At 38.1% G+C, this 18084-nt stretch overlaps 1 protein-coding gene across 1 annotated transcript in view; it reads right to left on the reverse strand.

The window, feature by feature from the left end:
- LOC135472734 (tripartite motif-containing protein 2-like) overlaps positions 1-9461 on the reverse strand; it is a 41905-nt gene extending 32444 nt beyond the window's left edge. Inside the window, exon 1 of the mRNA XM_064752391.1 lies at positions 8909-9461. Coding sequence (XP_064608461.1) covers positions 8909-8920 — 12 coding nt within the window. The 5' untranslated portion in view covers positions 8921-9461. The remainder of the gene's footprint in view (positions 1-8908) is intronic.
- Between the last annotated feature and the right edge of the window lie 8623 nt (positions 9462-18084).

An 18084-nucleotide genomic window follows, 5' to 3' on the forward strand; every position in this document is an offset into this window, starting at 1 on the left:
ATGATAAAGCTCAGGCAATCCAATAAACTCATGAAGACAGGTTATCAAAGATAAGTCAGTGTGACCCAGGCTCCAGCAAATTAGAGGGTGTCCTCTAACTATATAAGGACAGGTAGAATGCCCCCTCACTTACTGAAGTAGAAACATTACATTCTAGGTGTAACAATTATATCATAACTATACAGTAAGCACATTGCTGTCTACACACCTGAATACTGTACATATAATCCCACTCAACAGAAGTAAAACGTGTCAATGTTGGGTTATTACATCATGTTTTGTAGTATTACAATCCGGAAACAAAAATGTGATAAGAAAAATTACACTACTTACCTCTTGTAACCCTGCCATTGGTTCTGCATAAAAATTATCATCCATAAATGCTACCAGGCATCTTTATTAATTCCATGCACAAAAGACAATTAATAAAATTTAAAAGTACTGTAACTTTCCTGAAAACCAATATTTTGGGTTCTGTTTTGGTCCATCAGAAATCTGGATCTGACTTTAAGGTCATGCACTCACACTAATCTGGGTACCATACACTGATGCAGCCAGTAAACTTCCATATACTCTCCACTGCAGTTGTGGTACAGAGACAAGGACAGGTGGGTGCAGGCTAGTACTCTGCTAACAGGATTCTACAGGTACATGTACAAGGCAGGTAAGGTGTGGTCTAGTCAAAAACTCCCTCTGCAAACATCTTAGGTGGGCCAGAGTACAGGTATTAAAAACCAACATAATAAAACAGGCTTTGTACCTACATGTATGCAATGCCCCTGTACATGCAGCGTGTCATTAGGACTCCAGTACAGTTAATTTAACTCTTCAATGATTTTGTATTGACTAAATATACGATGAATAATATTTTAACTGAAACACTATTGATTACGTATGGATTTATACACAGACTATAGCTGAAATTGGTAAATATACATCATTGATTATCTATTGATTACACAGGTGACGTAACATTATAGCTCAAACACACAAGAACACCTTACTGACCATCTCTCCGTAGATTATATATGACAGGTAGCACATCACACATATCAGAAATGAAATACACAATCTAACCTCACTGATTATCTATTGATTACACAGGTGACGTAACATTATAGCTCAAACACACAACAACACCTCACTGACCATATCCATAGATTACACGTGACAGGTAGCACATCACACATGAGAAACGTTAGACCGATTCTAACCTCACTGATTATCCACTGATTACACAGGTAGCATAACATCAAAACTAATATCGCCACGATATGGCTGAAATATTGCCGATGTGGCGTTAAGCCACAATCATTCATTCATTCAAAACTAATATAGCAGATTTTATTACACAGTCATTTCTTAACAAGCAATTATTGATAATAGAAATATTGAGGTTTATCAATACTGGAAAAAATGACATTTGGTGAAAACATGGCAATTTAAGTGTGGAATATCAAAGGCGTGTAATAGTCTCAGTTTCAAAGTTAGTCTTACAAAAGGTGTTCCAATTCTAGAGAAGTGGTTTGGCTTACATAAGAATATCATATCTCTCCTGGGATTCAGTTGGATTTGTTTTAATTGATGTTGGACGCCTCAATTAAGAACGTTTCACATGATCGAATCCAGGTTTATGGGTAGAGGAAACCATCTTGCTCAAAGTGACCGTCCTCTCTCCTCCAGGAATGAGACCAACCCTCTGACTTAAAGCTGTACAGGAACTCACATTAGATTTGAAGGTCTGCAATGCACTTAATGAATCTAAACCAGGTAACAATGTCACCAGTATATAATGTGAGATATGTTGGCAGATGATATCTATAAATTAGATGACTATATATGTACACTGATTCTCTGGCTGGTGTTTCAAGGTATTCAAAAAATTTCACTTACACTAGACACTTATATGTACATGTATTTGACACTGACGTTTTATTTGATGACTTGGTCGTGAAATTTTATTGCCTAGTTTTGAGGACTATGCCTAGAATAAAAAATCCATAAAACCATATGGTATAATATTACCATAATTCCAAGCACACAGGCATAATATGGGGTTATCCCACCTCATTTTACAATTATAACAACTTTTTGTATAACCTTAAGGGACTTATGCAAAACCCACACTATGTCAACAGACAGGCATTTTCATTTTTAGGTGTGTCATTTAGTTCACTGTTTTTACGTTGTGAGAAGATTAAAATTTCACAATCAATATCTAATATGTCAAAGTCTTACATGGGATTCAAAGATCATATATCCATGGAAACATACCTGTCTGACTGCAACCAGACAACCTGGTCAGGTAAGCTGGTCTTATAACAGGGTGGGGACACAGGTAGAACAGCTATACCCCTATCTCTGTCACACGTCAATATTGACACAGAGATCATGTACAACAGTCTATTCAGTAATCCAATGTCATCACAGCCACATAACATTGCTGTAAAACCAAGCAGATTGTCCACATAGCAAACATAACCACTGTTTGCTTTCTCCCACACCATTGTAACAAATCATGATTTTAAGCTGTAACGATTTGAATAGATGAGAAAACACAACCTCACAAAAACACATGAATAGAAGATTACTACTATACCAGTATAAGTATAAACAGCCTTTTGGTAGAGAAGTACTCAACAGGTCATCTTAAACTGTTGCTGCTGCCGGAGTCAAATATCACACACACAGTCTGAGCTTAATCAATACCAGAACAAAATAATACCAAAATGTCACGGGCCATTTAAATGTACAAAAAAATAGAAAAAAATGAAATGTCAAATGGAAAGTGTTGCTCTCCATGAATATTTCCAATTAACCACAATTACAGTGTACAAATAAATTTACATATCCCTAATGTACAGCTAGCATTTTATCTAAATAACCATCATTATCATACTGTGCCACTATGCCTGCTGCAACTTGATGATTTATGCTCACTGCTAACTTATGGCAGGATTCTGTCACTGGTGTACATGTACAGGTATGAGCTGTCTATACAGCCCCACTAGACTTCATCTACAGCTGTGGCGCATATAGCTCATCTAGGGATAGAAATACAGTTCCTGTAACATGGACAATTCCTGTGTATATAACAAGGGTAAGGAGAAGGTCGTGGTCTAGTGGACAGACACTTGCCTTTCAACGCAATGACACACAAGGTGCTGGTTCAAATCTGGCAATGGACAAGGAATTTGTAGATTCTGCAGCTTTCACCGTTTGTGGGGCCTTGGTGGCAATAAACTGCCGCCCACACTTGTGTGGCCATTGGTACAGTGTAATATTCACTGAAGACTGTATACATTTTCATTATACAGGAGATATGAGTATCATATATATCCAGCCCACTATACTCCAGCTACCTTACATTACAACTTCATTTAAATCTGACTGTTGTTTAACATCATACTTAAGAATTTTTAACTTCTGAGATGGCAATCAGTAACTTATTGGTGAAGGAAGCCATAGTAACTGGCTTAAACCATGAACTTTTGGCAAATTACTAACAAACTTTCCCACATGTGATGCACAAATTATGCACAACATTGGAAAATAGGTGTTCAATAAAAAGGTACATGTACCCTAATTCTTCTCATTTTTGGGGCAGAGTGTTAGCAGTGTTGAAAGTAGAATATTACATTTCTTTTGGAAAAGTAAAGATGTGAGTATGTTGTTCATTAGATTATCTATTCCTGCCTCATATATATTGGCTCAAATGAGCAGATCAGGTGTTCCAAAAATTAAAAGAAATAGGCATACTTTGCAAATGGTTATACCTGTGTCTTATAGTCACCAAAGCCTCATGAGTTGTACAAGAGAGCGAAGAGTAAAAATTCCCTGTGGTAGGCTGGGATTGAACCTGTAACTTGTGAGGATAATCCTTGTATATGGCAAGGGCTCTTTGTAATAAAAGCTGAATGTGAACTAAGCAGTTCATGTGAGTATCTGGAGCTACGTGTATCAGCACACATGTACTCCATGTATGACCACAGGGGCTATATCTCATGACGTTGATAAATCTCCTACAAGAGTCCTTGGGATGTAGACACCGACCCTCTGGGAATATCTTGGCCTTCAGATATTTCAGCTTAAGTAAATAAGTGACACTACATACTCCATCATGTACAAGGAAACCTTGTAAAACCAAGGCCATTCAAATCTAAGTCAGCGGTTTATGGATGGACTATTAGAAAGGAGTGGGTTTTAACCTTCGGTGGCTCTATAAAGGGAGGACGGATACCTTAGCAATGAGGGGTTTTATTTTGTCACCCAGACCAGCAGCCTTCAGCCTTATACCATCAGGGGCACCAAACGATGGCAGAGGGTGGTAGACATCCCTGAGTCAGAGCTGTATGTGTCATCAGAAGCCAGCATTACCAATGAGGTACATCCAGGCACTAATCAATTGTTGAGGTAAGGCGATTGGCCAGCCTGGACTAACAGCTAACCCACACAGTCAGCCTCCACTATAATAGCATGCCAGGCCACAGCTAGCTGCACAGTAGTTCACACCACCTTGACCACAGAGACTAGTCATGGACAGAGTCTTGGACAGAGTGGCTGTATAGCTGAATAGGTGGCTTCGTGTGACCAGGGTAATGCTGGGTTATGACTACTTGGTTTAGACTGTATTAAAGGATTTGTGAGATGTAATATTAATCTTCAGAGGCTTAAAAGTATGTAGCATACAGTACAAATAAAGTTTCCAGCTTTCTTTTAAGTTGTAAAAATGGTTTTAAAGATAAGGCTGCTCTTAATGAGTTATACCATTGATGGGGGCAGAGAAGCCGTGAAGTAAACTACTGGAGGAGGGAACAACGCTTGTGTTTCCACCATGCACGCAAGCAACTAGCGCCAGATTTCAGTTTCAGAAATTCCTCAAATTTCAGAAACAAATGACAATATAGCAAAGTATCCCCCAAAGAATGAGAAATGGCAACATTCAACCTACTGATTCAAATCTTATGTTATTAAATTAATGATAAAACCAAACTTTAACAATCATCATTTCAGTTACATTTCTTACATCCTTTAGAAAAAGTCTGTAAAATCTATTGATACTATGTTTTTACCAAGGTGTAAAAAACATCTCCTTCACTGTCACTGGATAATTTAACGATCAAATCAAAATAAACGAGTGTCCGTGATCATGCATCCCTAAAATATACCACTATATGACGTTACCAAAGAAACAGCTTGTGTTTGACAACAAAGCATTAAAAAAATAAGCTGAAATAAGCTAAGCAAATTTAAACTGGGATCAAGTATGTGTTTTTCACATCAAAAACATATGCTTACTTAAATGATGAGGTGTAAATGATAAAGTTGTTTACTTGCCGTTTGTGACTTCTGTGTGGGCAAATTGGCTTTGTATTAATTCTCAAGTTAATTAATAGATATTCACACTTTATGATGACAACAAAAATGTAACAGAAAATATCAAAACTTTAAAATGCTCATTATAGTCAGAAAAAGACAAGAACATAAAAACATTTAGGTGGGATGGTTTTTAATGCGTAGGTGGAGTTCCACTCAGACTTCATCTATGACTTAATTCACGTTCGTGTTCTGCCAATTATAAGCTTTCAAATACACAAAGCCATATTACATCCCATATATTGGAACATGTGTCCAAGGGCTTCAGTTAAAAGACCAGGAAGAGTTTCAATTCCCAAACTCTTAAATCATGAATGCACATCTCACTTATACATGTACCATTAAGAATCAACAAGATGAGGAAGCCTGCATTCCTCTCATGAATGATAAGTCCATCTGCCAAGGACATGCAGGTACTGGGTCACACAACATGCTCAGGATCTTATCCATTATATAATAGTTATCATTCAATTCCTAGGATATTTATGACTTCACTATTTGACTAGATGGGCTAGCTTACAGTGGTCTTACAATTATATCAGGAACCATACATACTGTATATACAGTGACCTCAAATTTTGCTCATAACCTTTTCAAAAGCCTGTATAATCAATATTTTGAAACAGTCTGATACAACTCAAATAAATAATCTGAATAGTTTTATGAAGCTTGTATCTATAGTGGCAAAAACAAACCATTTTTGTGTCACTTTCATGATAATTATATGCATAAATTCCACTGAAAAAACTGATACATTGGTCAGTCGGAAAGGTTGAAGGTTTATAGTGCCTGTATTAAAGTTATTCATTATTCTCAATTCTGACATTTTTATTGATCTCAGAAAATTTTTTTTTAAATGTTGTTTTGGAAATTGGCCTTGCGATTATTTGGAAAGTCAATTTTGGAAGACAGCTGACGAATGTCTGTTTTAATTGACACCTAGAGTTTGAGGTTTGTGTGAAAGGTACATTGATATATTACTTTAAAAAGTTTCAGCACCATCCTATAGTAATATCTTATGACCTTCATTTGCCTCTCAAAAGGGAAAAATATATATATATATATATATATATATATATATATATATATATATATATAGAAATGAATTGCATTACTTTTTTTAATATATTATTTTTGACAAATGTTCAGGCCAAATCCAGTATGTGTAGGAGAGAGTCTATATCAGCAGCTGTAATATGTATCTATGTAAATATGTACTAGTCAGATTAACAACGGAATCCAAATATGTATGTAATATACATGTAATGTCAATGCCAAATTCCACGGATATTGAGGCATTAGTTAGTAACAATGAACGTGTGTACAGGTCACCGAGGAATGTATACATTCCATCCTCAAGTGAAAACATAGACTAAAATTCAGGCAAATATTTGGGGGTGTAGTTCTTGAGATCAACCCAACTCATATAAATAAATGGAATGTGAACTAGTACAATGTCAAGATTTCATTATTATGCAATTACACACAATCCGTAGGAATAATCACTAATTATCTACCTCGCTATTTGATGTGGCTGTATTACTGTGATGTCACTATGATGGACAGAGCCAGGAATGTTTGAAGTCTTGCAATGAGGTCAGAGCTATATTTTCCAGATACAGTGTCTACTAACTCAGCGCCACAAAACAAAAGCTCTCAAGACTGAGGTTACATCTGAACCCTATATGTTAATCCCTAACGAAATCTGTTTGGCAGGATGAACATTCATGATATAATGACTCTCTCTGTCTGTAGGGAGAACACAGACCATAGAAATGTTGGCGTGCATCCTGTCACTACATACACAACACTGTATAACCAACACTTGATTTACACATTCAGTATTCGCATTTACAAATGCTGCCATGAAGACTGAATACCCGCCATAAGCCGATTTACAGTAGGTATATAGAGACAGGAAGTCATCACTTCTGCATAAAGTGGCAATACAAAACCTGGCAAGTGGTCAAATCAGGAAGGACAATGTTATATCTCTATATCTACAGATCAATAGTGTAGATCAATACTGTTGTGTTGTATTGCCATGTACACTGTACAAGGTTTTTGCCATATTTTACAGATGTATTTACCAGCCGAGAGACAAACCAATCAAGTATTATGCTAAGTGAAAGAATCATTTTGAATGATGTGGAAAACAGGATGTAAACCCAGTTCTTCGTTTACAATACACAATGTATTACAATTCACATTGCATCAATGGAATAGCAACTTTGCAATAACCATTGCATCAGTAAAGTTACACTGTAAACAATGTGTCAGTAGAATAACACTGTGAACATGTTTCATGTAAACATTGTGTTGGGGTAAAATTGTAAATATTTTATCACTAGGGTAAATTTTCATCATATCAATGATTTTCATCCATATATCATTATAATTCTAAACATACCATCATTAGAGTAACAATGTAAACAATTCACCATTGAACTAACATTGTAAACATTACACCAATAGACTAACAATGTAAATGTTATATCACTGGGGTAACCTTGTAAACATAATATAAGATCATTGGGGTAACCTTGTAAACATAATATAAGATCATTGGGGTAACCTTGTAAACATAATATAAGATCACTGGGGTAACCTTGTAAACATAATATAAGATCACTGGGGTAACCTTCTGAACATAATATAAGATCAATGGGGTAACATTGTGAACATTGTTTAATCGAGTAAGAGTGAGTATTTGGGGTTTAACATCGTAAATAACAATTTTTCATATGACGACGAAGGGATCCGTAGGGTGCAGGTAATGTGTCTCCTTGTTGCAGGACGGATTTCCACTGCTTTTACATCTAGTGCTGCCTTACTGAAGGCAAGTAAGCCGCCCGCCCGAGCCATTATACTGATACGGGTCAACCAGTCATTGCACTTTCCTCTTTGTGCTTCCAAGCGAGGAAGTTACAACTTCATCTTTTAAAGTCTTAGGTGTGACATGACCCAGGATTGACCCTGCATCTACCGTTCCCGAAGCGGACGCTCTACCAACTGTGCTATCAGATCGGTAAATGGAGTAAGAGCTAAACATTATATCAACAGAGGAGAATATGACATAGGTAACACATTCTAACTTGTATCAATAAAGTTAAAACTATGTTTTGTATCAATAAATGCATCATTGATTGGTGAACTCCAAAACATTGTATAAGTGAGCAACATAGCAAATATTACATCAGTGAAGAAATATTGAAAAAAAAAACAAAAAAAAAACAAACAAAAACAAACCAATAACCCTCCTTCAGTATTAGCAGTTATAGGATTATAGATGAACAGTCTAATGTTTCCATTACAAACTGTGATTGTTTTTGCAACCTAAAACTGTATCTTCATCCACAAGATAAAAATGAATTTGTTTGTTTAGACTAATAAGAGGACTTCACCAAAAGCCTTATAAATATCACATAGATGTACATTTACTTTGAAGGGAACTCATGAACCACACTGACCATCACATGACTTGGAAGTGTATATGGTGTAGTGCGGTACAGTAGTGTAATGCTTGGCTCACCTTCTGGGCCATGCCTGTAGAATTGACCTGATCTCCTGGATTCTTGTCCAGACGCTCATCCCTCACTAGTAGATCAGGGTGACCTTCACAGTACCCCTGGGGTGGGGAGACCAGGGCAAGGGGTCAGGAGATGCAGGATACTTCCACAAGCACCTGACTAAGAATGGTCCTGGTTTTCTGGCATCACACCATTTCTGTCAGAAGAAATCTGGAGATCCACTCTGGGAACCATTGATCTCTATTTGCTCAGTAGACTCGCCTACAGTTATACCACAGAGTGTGCATTACAGCCCAGCCATGCAGCCACTGGCTGGACCCACCATTGTCAGCCTAATCTATACATGTACATCTTTTACATCCCAGCCAGGCACCAAGCCACTGTCTTTGGCTCAGGATCCCACACACACATGCCTCAACCACTGTACAGCCTCCCACATGCCCTCATTCATTAAACATCAGTAATGGTGAGCAATAAGTCTGGCAGATCCAATCACTGCCCTGTGGTCCTCCCACATGACTGGCTTCCACTAAGTTTCCTGTCAGACAGGAGGTGTACTGCAGGGAAGCTATCGCAGACAAATCGATCTGGTAAATGGTCCATGATGTATTTGGCTAGGTTCATCGTGGCATGGCGACCGCCACTGCACATCAGTACTCTGTACACTGTAAAAGGTGAAGCGTCTGCAGCATACACCTGTGGATGAAATGACCAATTAAATACAGAGACACATACATAAGTATAGATCTAACTTCAGCTAACGAATTACCAACATAGCCTATCAGTGCTCTATTATAACAGCCTTATGCATGCACTGTCAAAATGACCGCGGTATTTATTTATTTTTTCCCCACCCAAAAAACAACAATCAGTTTGTGCTCCATGTGCATTCCATGCATTTTAGTGATCTTTTAGCAATCAGCTGATCATGGTACAATTATTTTGTGCTCCATGTCCTCAAAATATTATCAATATGCCTAAGTTGTATCAGAATTATTGATGCGTTGATTTTGTCATCAGTTTATGATTTTACAATACCATGAGTGATTTTTTATTGTGATTCTTGATGTAAAGTTTGAGTTTTGCTCTTCGTTTTTCAGCTTGACATCTTGATCGCATAAACTCTGTACATCTATTTCTAGTTTTCTACTGTGCCTTATTACCTTACTTGGGAGCAAACAACACTTTTTCTGTACTGGTAATTAACTTAAGAATTAACTTAAGCTCATAAGCACCTTGGAATTATGTAATTTGTGCAATGCCATTGCCAAGGCTTTAAAACAAAGAGCTGCTAACAAATTGTACAGCAATCAGTGACTTGCAAGTCTGAAAATGTCATCATGTATACATTCCAAGGTCCAAACACCGATTACCTTAAACTGCCTGAAATTTTATATGCTGATTACTGACACTTTAAAGCACATGATATTTAACCCTGAAACAGTTTACATGTGTATGTGAAAATGATTGTATATATTGCACTGAAACACCATAACCAAAAACAAAATCAGGAAATTAGGGTAAATAATAATCGACGATTATAAAACAATTAAAATACAGGAAAGTATCAATAATGTAATTTACATAAACAACTCACATTCCTGCATTCTCTATAAGCTTTAATGTGTCTAAATCCATTCTTCCACTTTAATAGCATGATTACTGTGACAGAATTATGATATTTGATATATACATTTATCATATCATATATTTATCACATACACGAAAATGCGTGATTGATAACTCTCTAATCTGTAAAACAGTGCTATTCATCACGTATATTTTTTATCAAAAACATTTTCCCCCTTTTTCCCAGGGCTGCAAATAACAAATAAATTATAAAGAGGGAATTGACTTTTACCTAAGGCATGCTGTAGGTGATCCAAAAGGGTAACAGTTTGCCTATTTCCAGGCAGGTGTTTAACACGTACATTTTTCTTCCAGACAGAATGTAACAAAGCCAGATGATACCTGAGCATTAATAAGAAAACATACAAGAGACACAAACAAACTAAAACGGTTCTGAATACAAACTGTTGTTCTCCATAACAACCATTGATGACGAAATATCTGCACTGATGACAAAATATCTGTTCTCTATAACAACCACTGATGACAAAATATCTGTTCTCTATAACAACCACTGATGAAGAAATATCTGCACTGATGACAAAATATCTGTTCTCTATAACAACCACTGATGACAAAATATCTGTTCTCTATAACAACCACTGATGACAAAATATCTGCACTGATGACAAAATATCTGTTCTCTATAACAAACACTGATGACAAAATATCTGCACTGATGACAAAATATCTGTTCTCTATGACAACCACTGATGATGAAATATCTGTTCTCTATGACAACCACTGATGATGAAATATCTGTTCTCAATGACAACCACTGATGATGAAATATCTGTTCTTTATGACAACCACTGATGATGAAATATCTGTTCCCTGTGACCAACCAACGATGATGAAATATCTGTTCTCTATGACCAACCACCGATGATGAAATATCTGTTCTCAATGACAGCCACTGATGATGAAATATCTGTTCTCAAAACAACCACTGATGATGAAATATCTGTTCTCAAAACAACCACTGATCGTGAAATATCTGTTCTCTATAACAACCACTGATGACAAAATATCTGCACTGATGACAAAATATCTGTTCTCTATAACAACCACTTATGGTGAAATATCTGTTCTCAATAACAACCACTGATGATAAAATATCTGTTCTCAATAACAACCACTGGTGATGAAATATCTGTTATCTATGACAACCACTTATGGTGAAATATCTGTTCTCAATGACAACCACTGATGATGAAATATCTGTTATCTATGACAATCACTGATGATGAAATATCTGTTATCTATGACAACCACTGATGATGAAATATCTGTTCTCTATGACAACCACTTATGGTGAAATATCTGTTCTCTATGACAACCACTTATGATGAAATATCTGTTCTCTATGATAACCACTGATGACGAAATATCTGTTACCTTGCAGACAGAAAAATGCCAAAACACATTTGGATTTGTCTAGATTTGGAAATGGTTAATAAATTTTTTCCATTACAAGTAGACTTAGACTTAAATCAAAATTTTAATCATTAACTCTGATATATTCCTTGCCATTATTTAAGCTGAAATTTGTTGTACAATAACTTGCCTACAATTTACATGGTCAAGCAATATTTTGACCTTGTCACACCAGAAACAACAATTTTAAAGCGATTTGAAATTTTGACTAAAGTTTAGATCGTTTCGTGATCTCGGGGTCCGATCTATATGTACATAAAACCATTTCAAGTGACAACTGTTTGAAACATGAGAACCTATCAGCAAAAAAAGGACAGAAAATTGAATTGTGTTGGAGACAATGATGAGTGTTGTAGTTCATCTGTAAGGTTTATAGCTAGACATAGTAATAAATGTAAAACCCATGTAAGTCCACAAACAGACATGTGATAAAGCATTTAATTTCTTCTCAATACTTCCACATTACTCTAGACAGAGGTATTCCATTGAGAGACAACAATGTTGGCATTGTAGCCAGATTAGATCTAATCTTTCCATTCAAACCCTAACCCCAATCTGTCACTTAACGATGCATGAGGAATGTAGGTTACATACCCCTGCTTGGATAACAGGTGTCAGCTTCAAAGAACATGCCTGACACAGGTAAGTTGATACCTGAAGCTACCAGCATGTACAGTATCAGCAGCTAGCATCTCAGTTTCAAAATATTTCCATGCAACTGAAAATTTCTGAAAAAACAAAAACCTTCAAAAAGCTTTGTTTTATCAGACACTGTCTGAAAATTAAATTCACAGCAGAAGTCAAAATTAACTACAAAATGTTATTGGCAAATAGAACCACTGGGAATTCGTAACAAAATGATGCCATTTGATGTCAACTGGTCCTCCTCGAAATTAACCAATACTTCAGCTAAATGGCAACCATCGTTACACTATACACTATATAGTATGATATCATTTTGAAATAAATGTATAGCCTATAATAATAAAAGCCATATTTGTAGACGATTGCTTGTTGAAGGATTGGTGTCCAGATTTAGCTACTTGTACTAAGTATAAACATTATACCCTGTTTAACAGTATTTTATCAGGAGGGCCTCTGAGAAACGTAATTATGACTTCAAATCCATCAAAGACAAAAGATTTACTACCGTAGCCGATCTCTAGAGGGCCGCCTGGTAAAGCTCAGCGGGTGACGTCATAGATGGCCAACCCAAGTCTAGCTGGTCTATATAACCTGGGAATTCGTAATGAAACGATGTCATTTTTGAGATGGATCCTAGCTACAGAGAAGCAGATATACAGCCATATCAATCTGAGCCCACAGTGTTCCGATTTTTGACACGGTCATCTCTGGTGAGACTTCAGATTCTGAGTTTCCAGACATTGAATTTGATCTTTGTCCAGGCATTTCCAAATGCACTGGCAATGTGGACTGGTAAGCTATAGCTTTATCCTGTGTTACACTGTAGGTCTACATTTCGTGGCATGCAAAAATGCTCCTTCATAAGGATATGAAAGCCTTAAAATGATACTCCTGATGCTGACACTTAGCATTATTTGATAAGAAATAATCAAACTTAAGAAAAAGCTCTTAAATGGCCCATTTAGGTGAATGAATCATTTAGAATCCAGTAAAATGTGTCACTTGAAAAATGCTTAATTTTAAGTGAAATTCAGCGTATCAGATTTAATATTTACTATTCTTTCCTTATGTCGGCTTTACACTAAATATCATTCTGTTCCCCGAGTGGATTTCCTTCAAAAATGTTACTACATAGTATATCATGCCCAGTCATTAATTCTTGATTTACGCAGCCAAGTAACACGATTAGTTTTTGATTTTTCTCAGCTTTAGTTGTTCTCTGTAGCCAGTCAGAAACCGCTAGCCTTCCCTTAGCTGCCAATTGGGATAGCGTGTATCAAAGCGACATTCACTGGAAGCCATCCTGTGGTTGTATCTACTTTTCTGTCATTTTACCGGCATACCAAAGATTGATCAAACTAATGACAAATGAACTCCTGCTTTGACACCCACCAAACCCTATCACCAGAGTTTATATGCATATATTTAAAGCCTAATTTTTCCTCCCTGCTGTTAAAATTTAGCTGTCCGCCAGGATTTCTTATCCCATCTCCTGATAGCCCAGCAAAGATGTAGCTGTGTTTGGTGGGTATAAAACCCTTCTGTCTTGTGCCGTCAATCCACGCTTTCCTGAGGGCCAAATCATCTGAAAACTTGTAAAAGCTCAAGTTTTCAGATGAAAACAAACTCCAACGTTCTTTGACAATCTGTTTTTTCAACCGTATGCAGAACGACAAAACATTTCAAGGAGAAATTCGATATGCTTGTGGTCACTTGTGTGGCCTTTTAACAATGAACTAAATGGTGAAGCTCTGACAGCTCGTAAAGGTTAGACTTGTATGACATCATTCGGCGAAGACTACCAAGTAAAAATGTTTAAATCCAGCCTCATTATCTAGTGATTTTATTGCCATATTACTCAGATTACTGTGCTTTCTCCCAATATTTTTTTACACTCAATTTAACAATACAACAGTAGCTAATTATAAATAAATAAGCATTTGAGATATAAAGTTCATTGGTAACTGAATTAAACGTTGATAAATCACTGATCAGTTGGACCAGTTCTTATCAAACTGTCACAATTCCCATGGTCGTGGATCAGTGGACCAGGCCTGTCACAATTCCCATGGTCTTGGATCAGTGGACAAGGCCTGTCACAATTCTCATGGTCTTTGATCAGCAGACCAGGCCTGTTACAATTCCAATGGTATTGGATCAGCGGATCAGGCCTGTCACAATTCCCATGGTCTTGGATCAGCGGACCAGGCCTGTCACAATTCCCATGGTCTTGGATCAGCAGACCAGGCCTGTCACAATTCCCATGGTCTTGGATCAGTGGACCAGGCCTGTCACAATTCCCATGGTCTTTGATCAGCAGACCAGGCTTGTCACAATTCCCATGGTTTTGGATCAGCGGACCAGGCCTGTCACAATTCCCATGGTCTTTGATCAGCAGACGAGGCCTGTCACAATTCCCATGGTCTTGGATCAGCAAACCAGGCCTGTCACAATTCCCATGGTCTTGGATCAGCAAACCAGGCCTGTCACAATTCCCATGTCTTGGATCAGCAGACCAGACCTGTCACAATTCCATGGTCTTGGATCAGCAGACCAGGCCTGTCACAATTCCCATGGTCTTGGATCAGCAGATCAGACCTCTCACAATTCCCATGGTCTTGGATCAGTGGATCAGGCCTGTCACAATTCCCATGGTCTTTGATCAGCTGACCAGACCTGTCACAATTCCCATGATCTTGGATCAGCAGACCAGGCCTGACAGAATTCCCATGGTCTTGGATCAGCAGACCAGACCTGTCACAATTCCCATGGTCTTGGATCAGCAGACCAGGCCTGTCATAATTCCCATGGTCTTTGATCAGCAGACCAGGCCTGTCACAATTCCCATGGTCTTGGATCAGCAAACCAGGCCCGTCACAATTCCCATGGCCTTGGATCAGCAGACCAGGACTGTCACAATCCCCATGGTCTTGGATCAGCAGACCAGGCCTATCACAATTCCCATGGTCTTGGATCAGCAGACCAGGTCTGTCACAATTCCCATGGTCTTGGATCAGCAGACCAGGCATGTCACAATTCCCATGGTCTTGGATCAGCAGACCAGACCTGTCACAATTCCCATGGTCTTGGATCAGCGGACCAGGCCTGTTACAATTCCAATGGTATTGGATCAGCGGACCAGGCCTGTCACAATTCCCATGGTCTTGGATCAGCAGACCAGGCCTGTCACAACTCCCATGGTCTTGGATCAGCAGACCAGGCCTGTCACAATTCCCATGGTCTTGGATCAGCAGACCAGACCTGTCACAATTCCCATGGTCTTGGATCAGTGGATCAGGCCTGTCACAATTCCCATGGTCTTGGATCAGCTGACCCGGCATGTCACAATTCCCATAGTCTTGGGTCAGCGGACCAGGCCTGTCACAATTCTCATGGTCTTGGATCAGCAGACCAGACCTGTCACAATTCCCATGGTCCTTGGATCAGATGACCAGGCCTGTCACAATTCCCATGGTCTTGGATCAGCTGACCAGACCTGTCACAATTCCATGGTCTTGGATCAGCCAACTAGATCAGAGGACGAGGGTTAATTTCAGGACCCGCAGTGATAGTGAACGTCTGGCAATTTTAAGCAACTATATGTAATTACCAATCCTTTAATTCTTACCATGTAAGGCATGACTGAACGGCATTTCAGACATTTAAACTGCGACTGGGAATGGTATCATGTCTGGTGTTAATATACTGCGATTGGATGTGGTGTCATGCCTTGTGTCACACTGTGACTGAGTGTGGTGTAATGTCTGGTGTTCTGTTAATGGCCATTCAGTGAGGCAAACACTGAACCAATGAACAGCAGAAGAACACAAACTCAACAAGCAGAGCCACAATACAAAACACAATTTTATAGAAGTTTTCTTCATGCATACTCACCAAATTGAAGGGGACAGTCCAGCCTAGGTGACATCCTATGTAACACCCTATGTGACACATAGGTGACATCCTGTGTGACACCCTATGTGACACCATAGGTGACATCCTATGTGACACCCTATGTAACATCCTATGTGACAACCTTCATCATGTATATCCATGTCCAGGCACCAAGATGAGGAAGATGCGGTGTCAGAGGATTGGATTAGCATAGAGAACGTCAGCAGAGAGAACGTCATTACACTTGTGAGTTCTGTAAAACACAAGGGGACAGATTTTGTGACTGCACTAGAATCTCAGCATAATGTGTTTAAAAGGGCGTCATACAAATGTCAACTGCTACACGTACATCATCTTGCCAACGTTCCGTAATAATACTTCATTTCACGCTTCCGCACAAGATTTATTTCATTGGTGTTTTAAACGTGGTTGCTGTGAGTTCAAAGCCCAGCTTCATGCTGACTTCCTCTCCAGCTGTACGTGGGAAGGTCTGTTAGCAACCTGCAGATGGTCGTGGGTTACCCTTAGGCTCTGCCCAGTTTCCTCCCACCATAATGCTGGTCGCTGTCATATAAGTGAAATATTCTTGAGTACAGCGTAAAACACCAATCAAATAAACAAATAAACATCATTAAACAATTAAGCCTACATCTTTTAACTTCGTGGCGATCATGCCAAACATATTTCATATTCAAAGTCACCATTGGCAATGATCATATTGCCCGTCGGTATTAGCAAAGTGATGTTACCTTTACTTCAATGATGCCCCTTCTTTTTTGCCTGTTCAAATTCTTGTGCCTTTCATAAAAATATGACTTAGAGTTTCAGTTTCTTCAAGTTAAATTTTTGTTTCAAATTTTCATTTCCAGTAACCAAATTTTGTGCCTAAGGGTGCTTATGATTATGCGGAAACACTGATGTCGCCAGCTTACGAGGACCAATCACGTTAGAATAACAGCAAATAACATCACATCACTGACTGGGCTAGGATGGTGACACCGGTGTTTTTACTGTCATAAGCATGCCTTGGTGAGTAATAAATAGGTGACTGAATGAATAAAGTCAATGTGGACAGATTCTATTTTACATGAACATGCAAGATCGCAGACTTTTTGGCGCCACTTTTTGCATGGGACTCGTGCACATCAGCCTGTATTCATTCAATAACCTGTCAAAATAAAGTCTATCATTTCTGAATCTCACTAAACATATTTGTGTAGGCAGTCATAACCTGCTATATACATTTATTTAATTTCTTCTCTGATTTTTGTGTAATAAGATACTCAATAATTTTTTTCTTAAACAAAGACAATCAAGTTAATGGGTGGTGACAGGAGCTAATGTTTAATTGGAGAGGCTGTAGCTGGCTTAGAAGGCCAATATAGTAAAGTTGACAGGCCCTTAACACAGAAGCCGTAAAATAAATCGCATTATGTGGATAAATCTGAACACAGGAATACACTGACGGGTACTTATGAGAAATTATTAAAAATAGAACTCAATGTTTAATTTAATGGAACTATACCTAACACAAAAGTTATGATACTGAAGGGAAGTTCATTTTGAACAGCTG

Source organism: Liolophura sinensis, chromosome 8, assembly GCF_032854445.1.
Source record: "Liolophura sinensis isolate JHLJ2023 chromosome 8, CUHK_Ljap_v2, whole genome shotgun sequence".
NCBI classification, from domain to species: domain Eukaryota; kingdom Metazoa; phylum Mollusca; class Polyplacophora; order Chitonida; family Chitonidae; genus Liolophura; species Liolophura sinensis.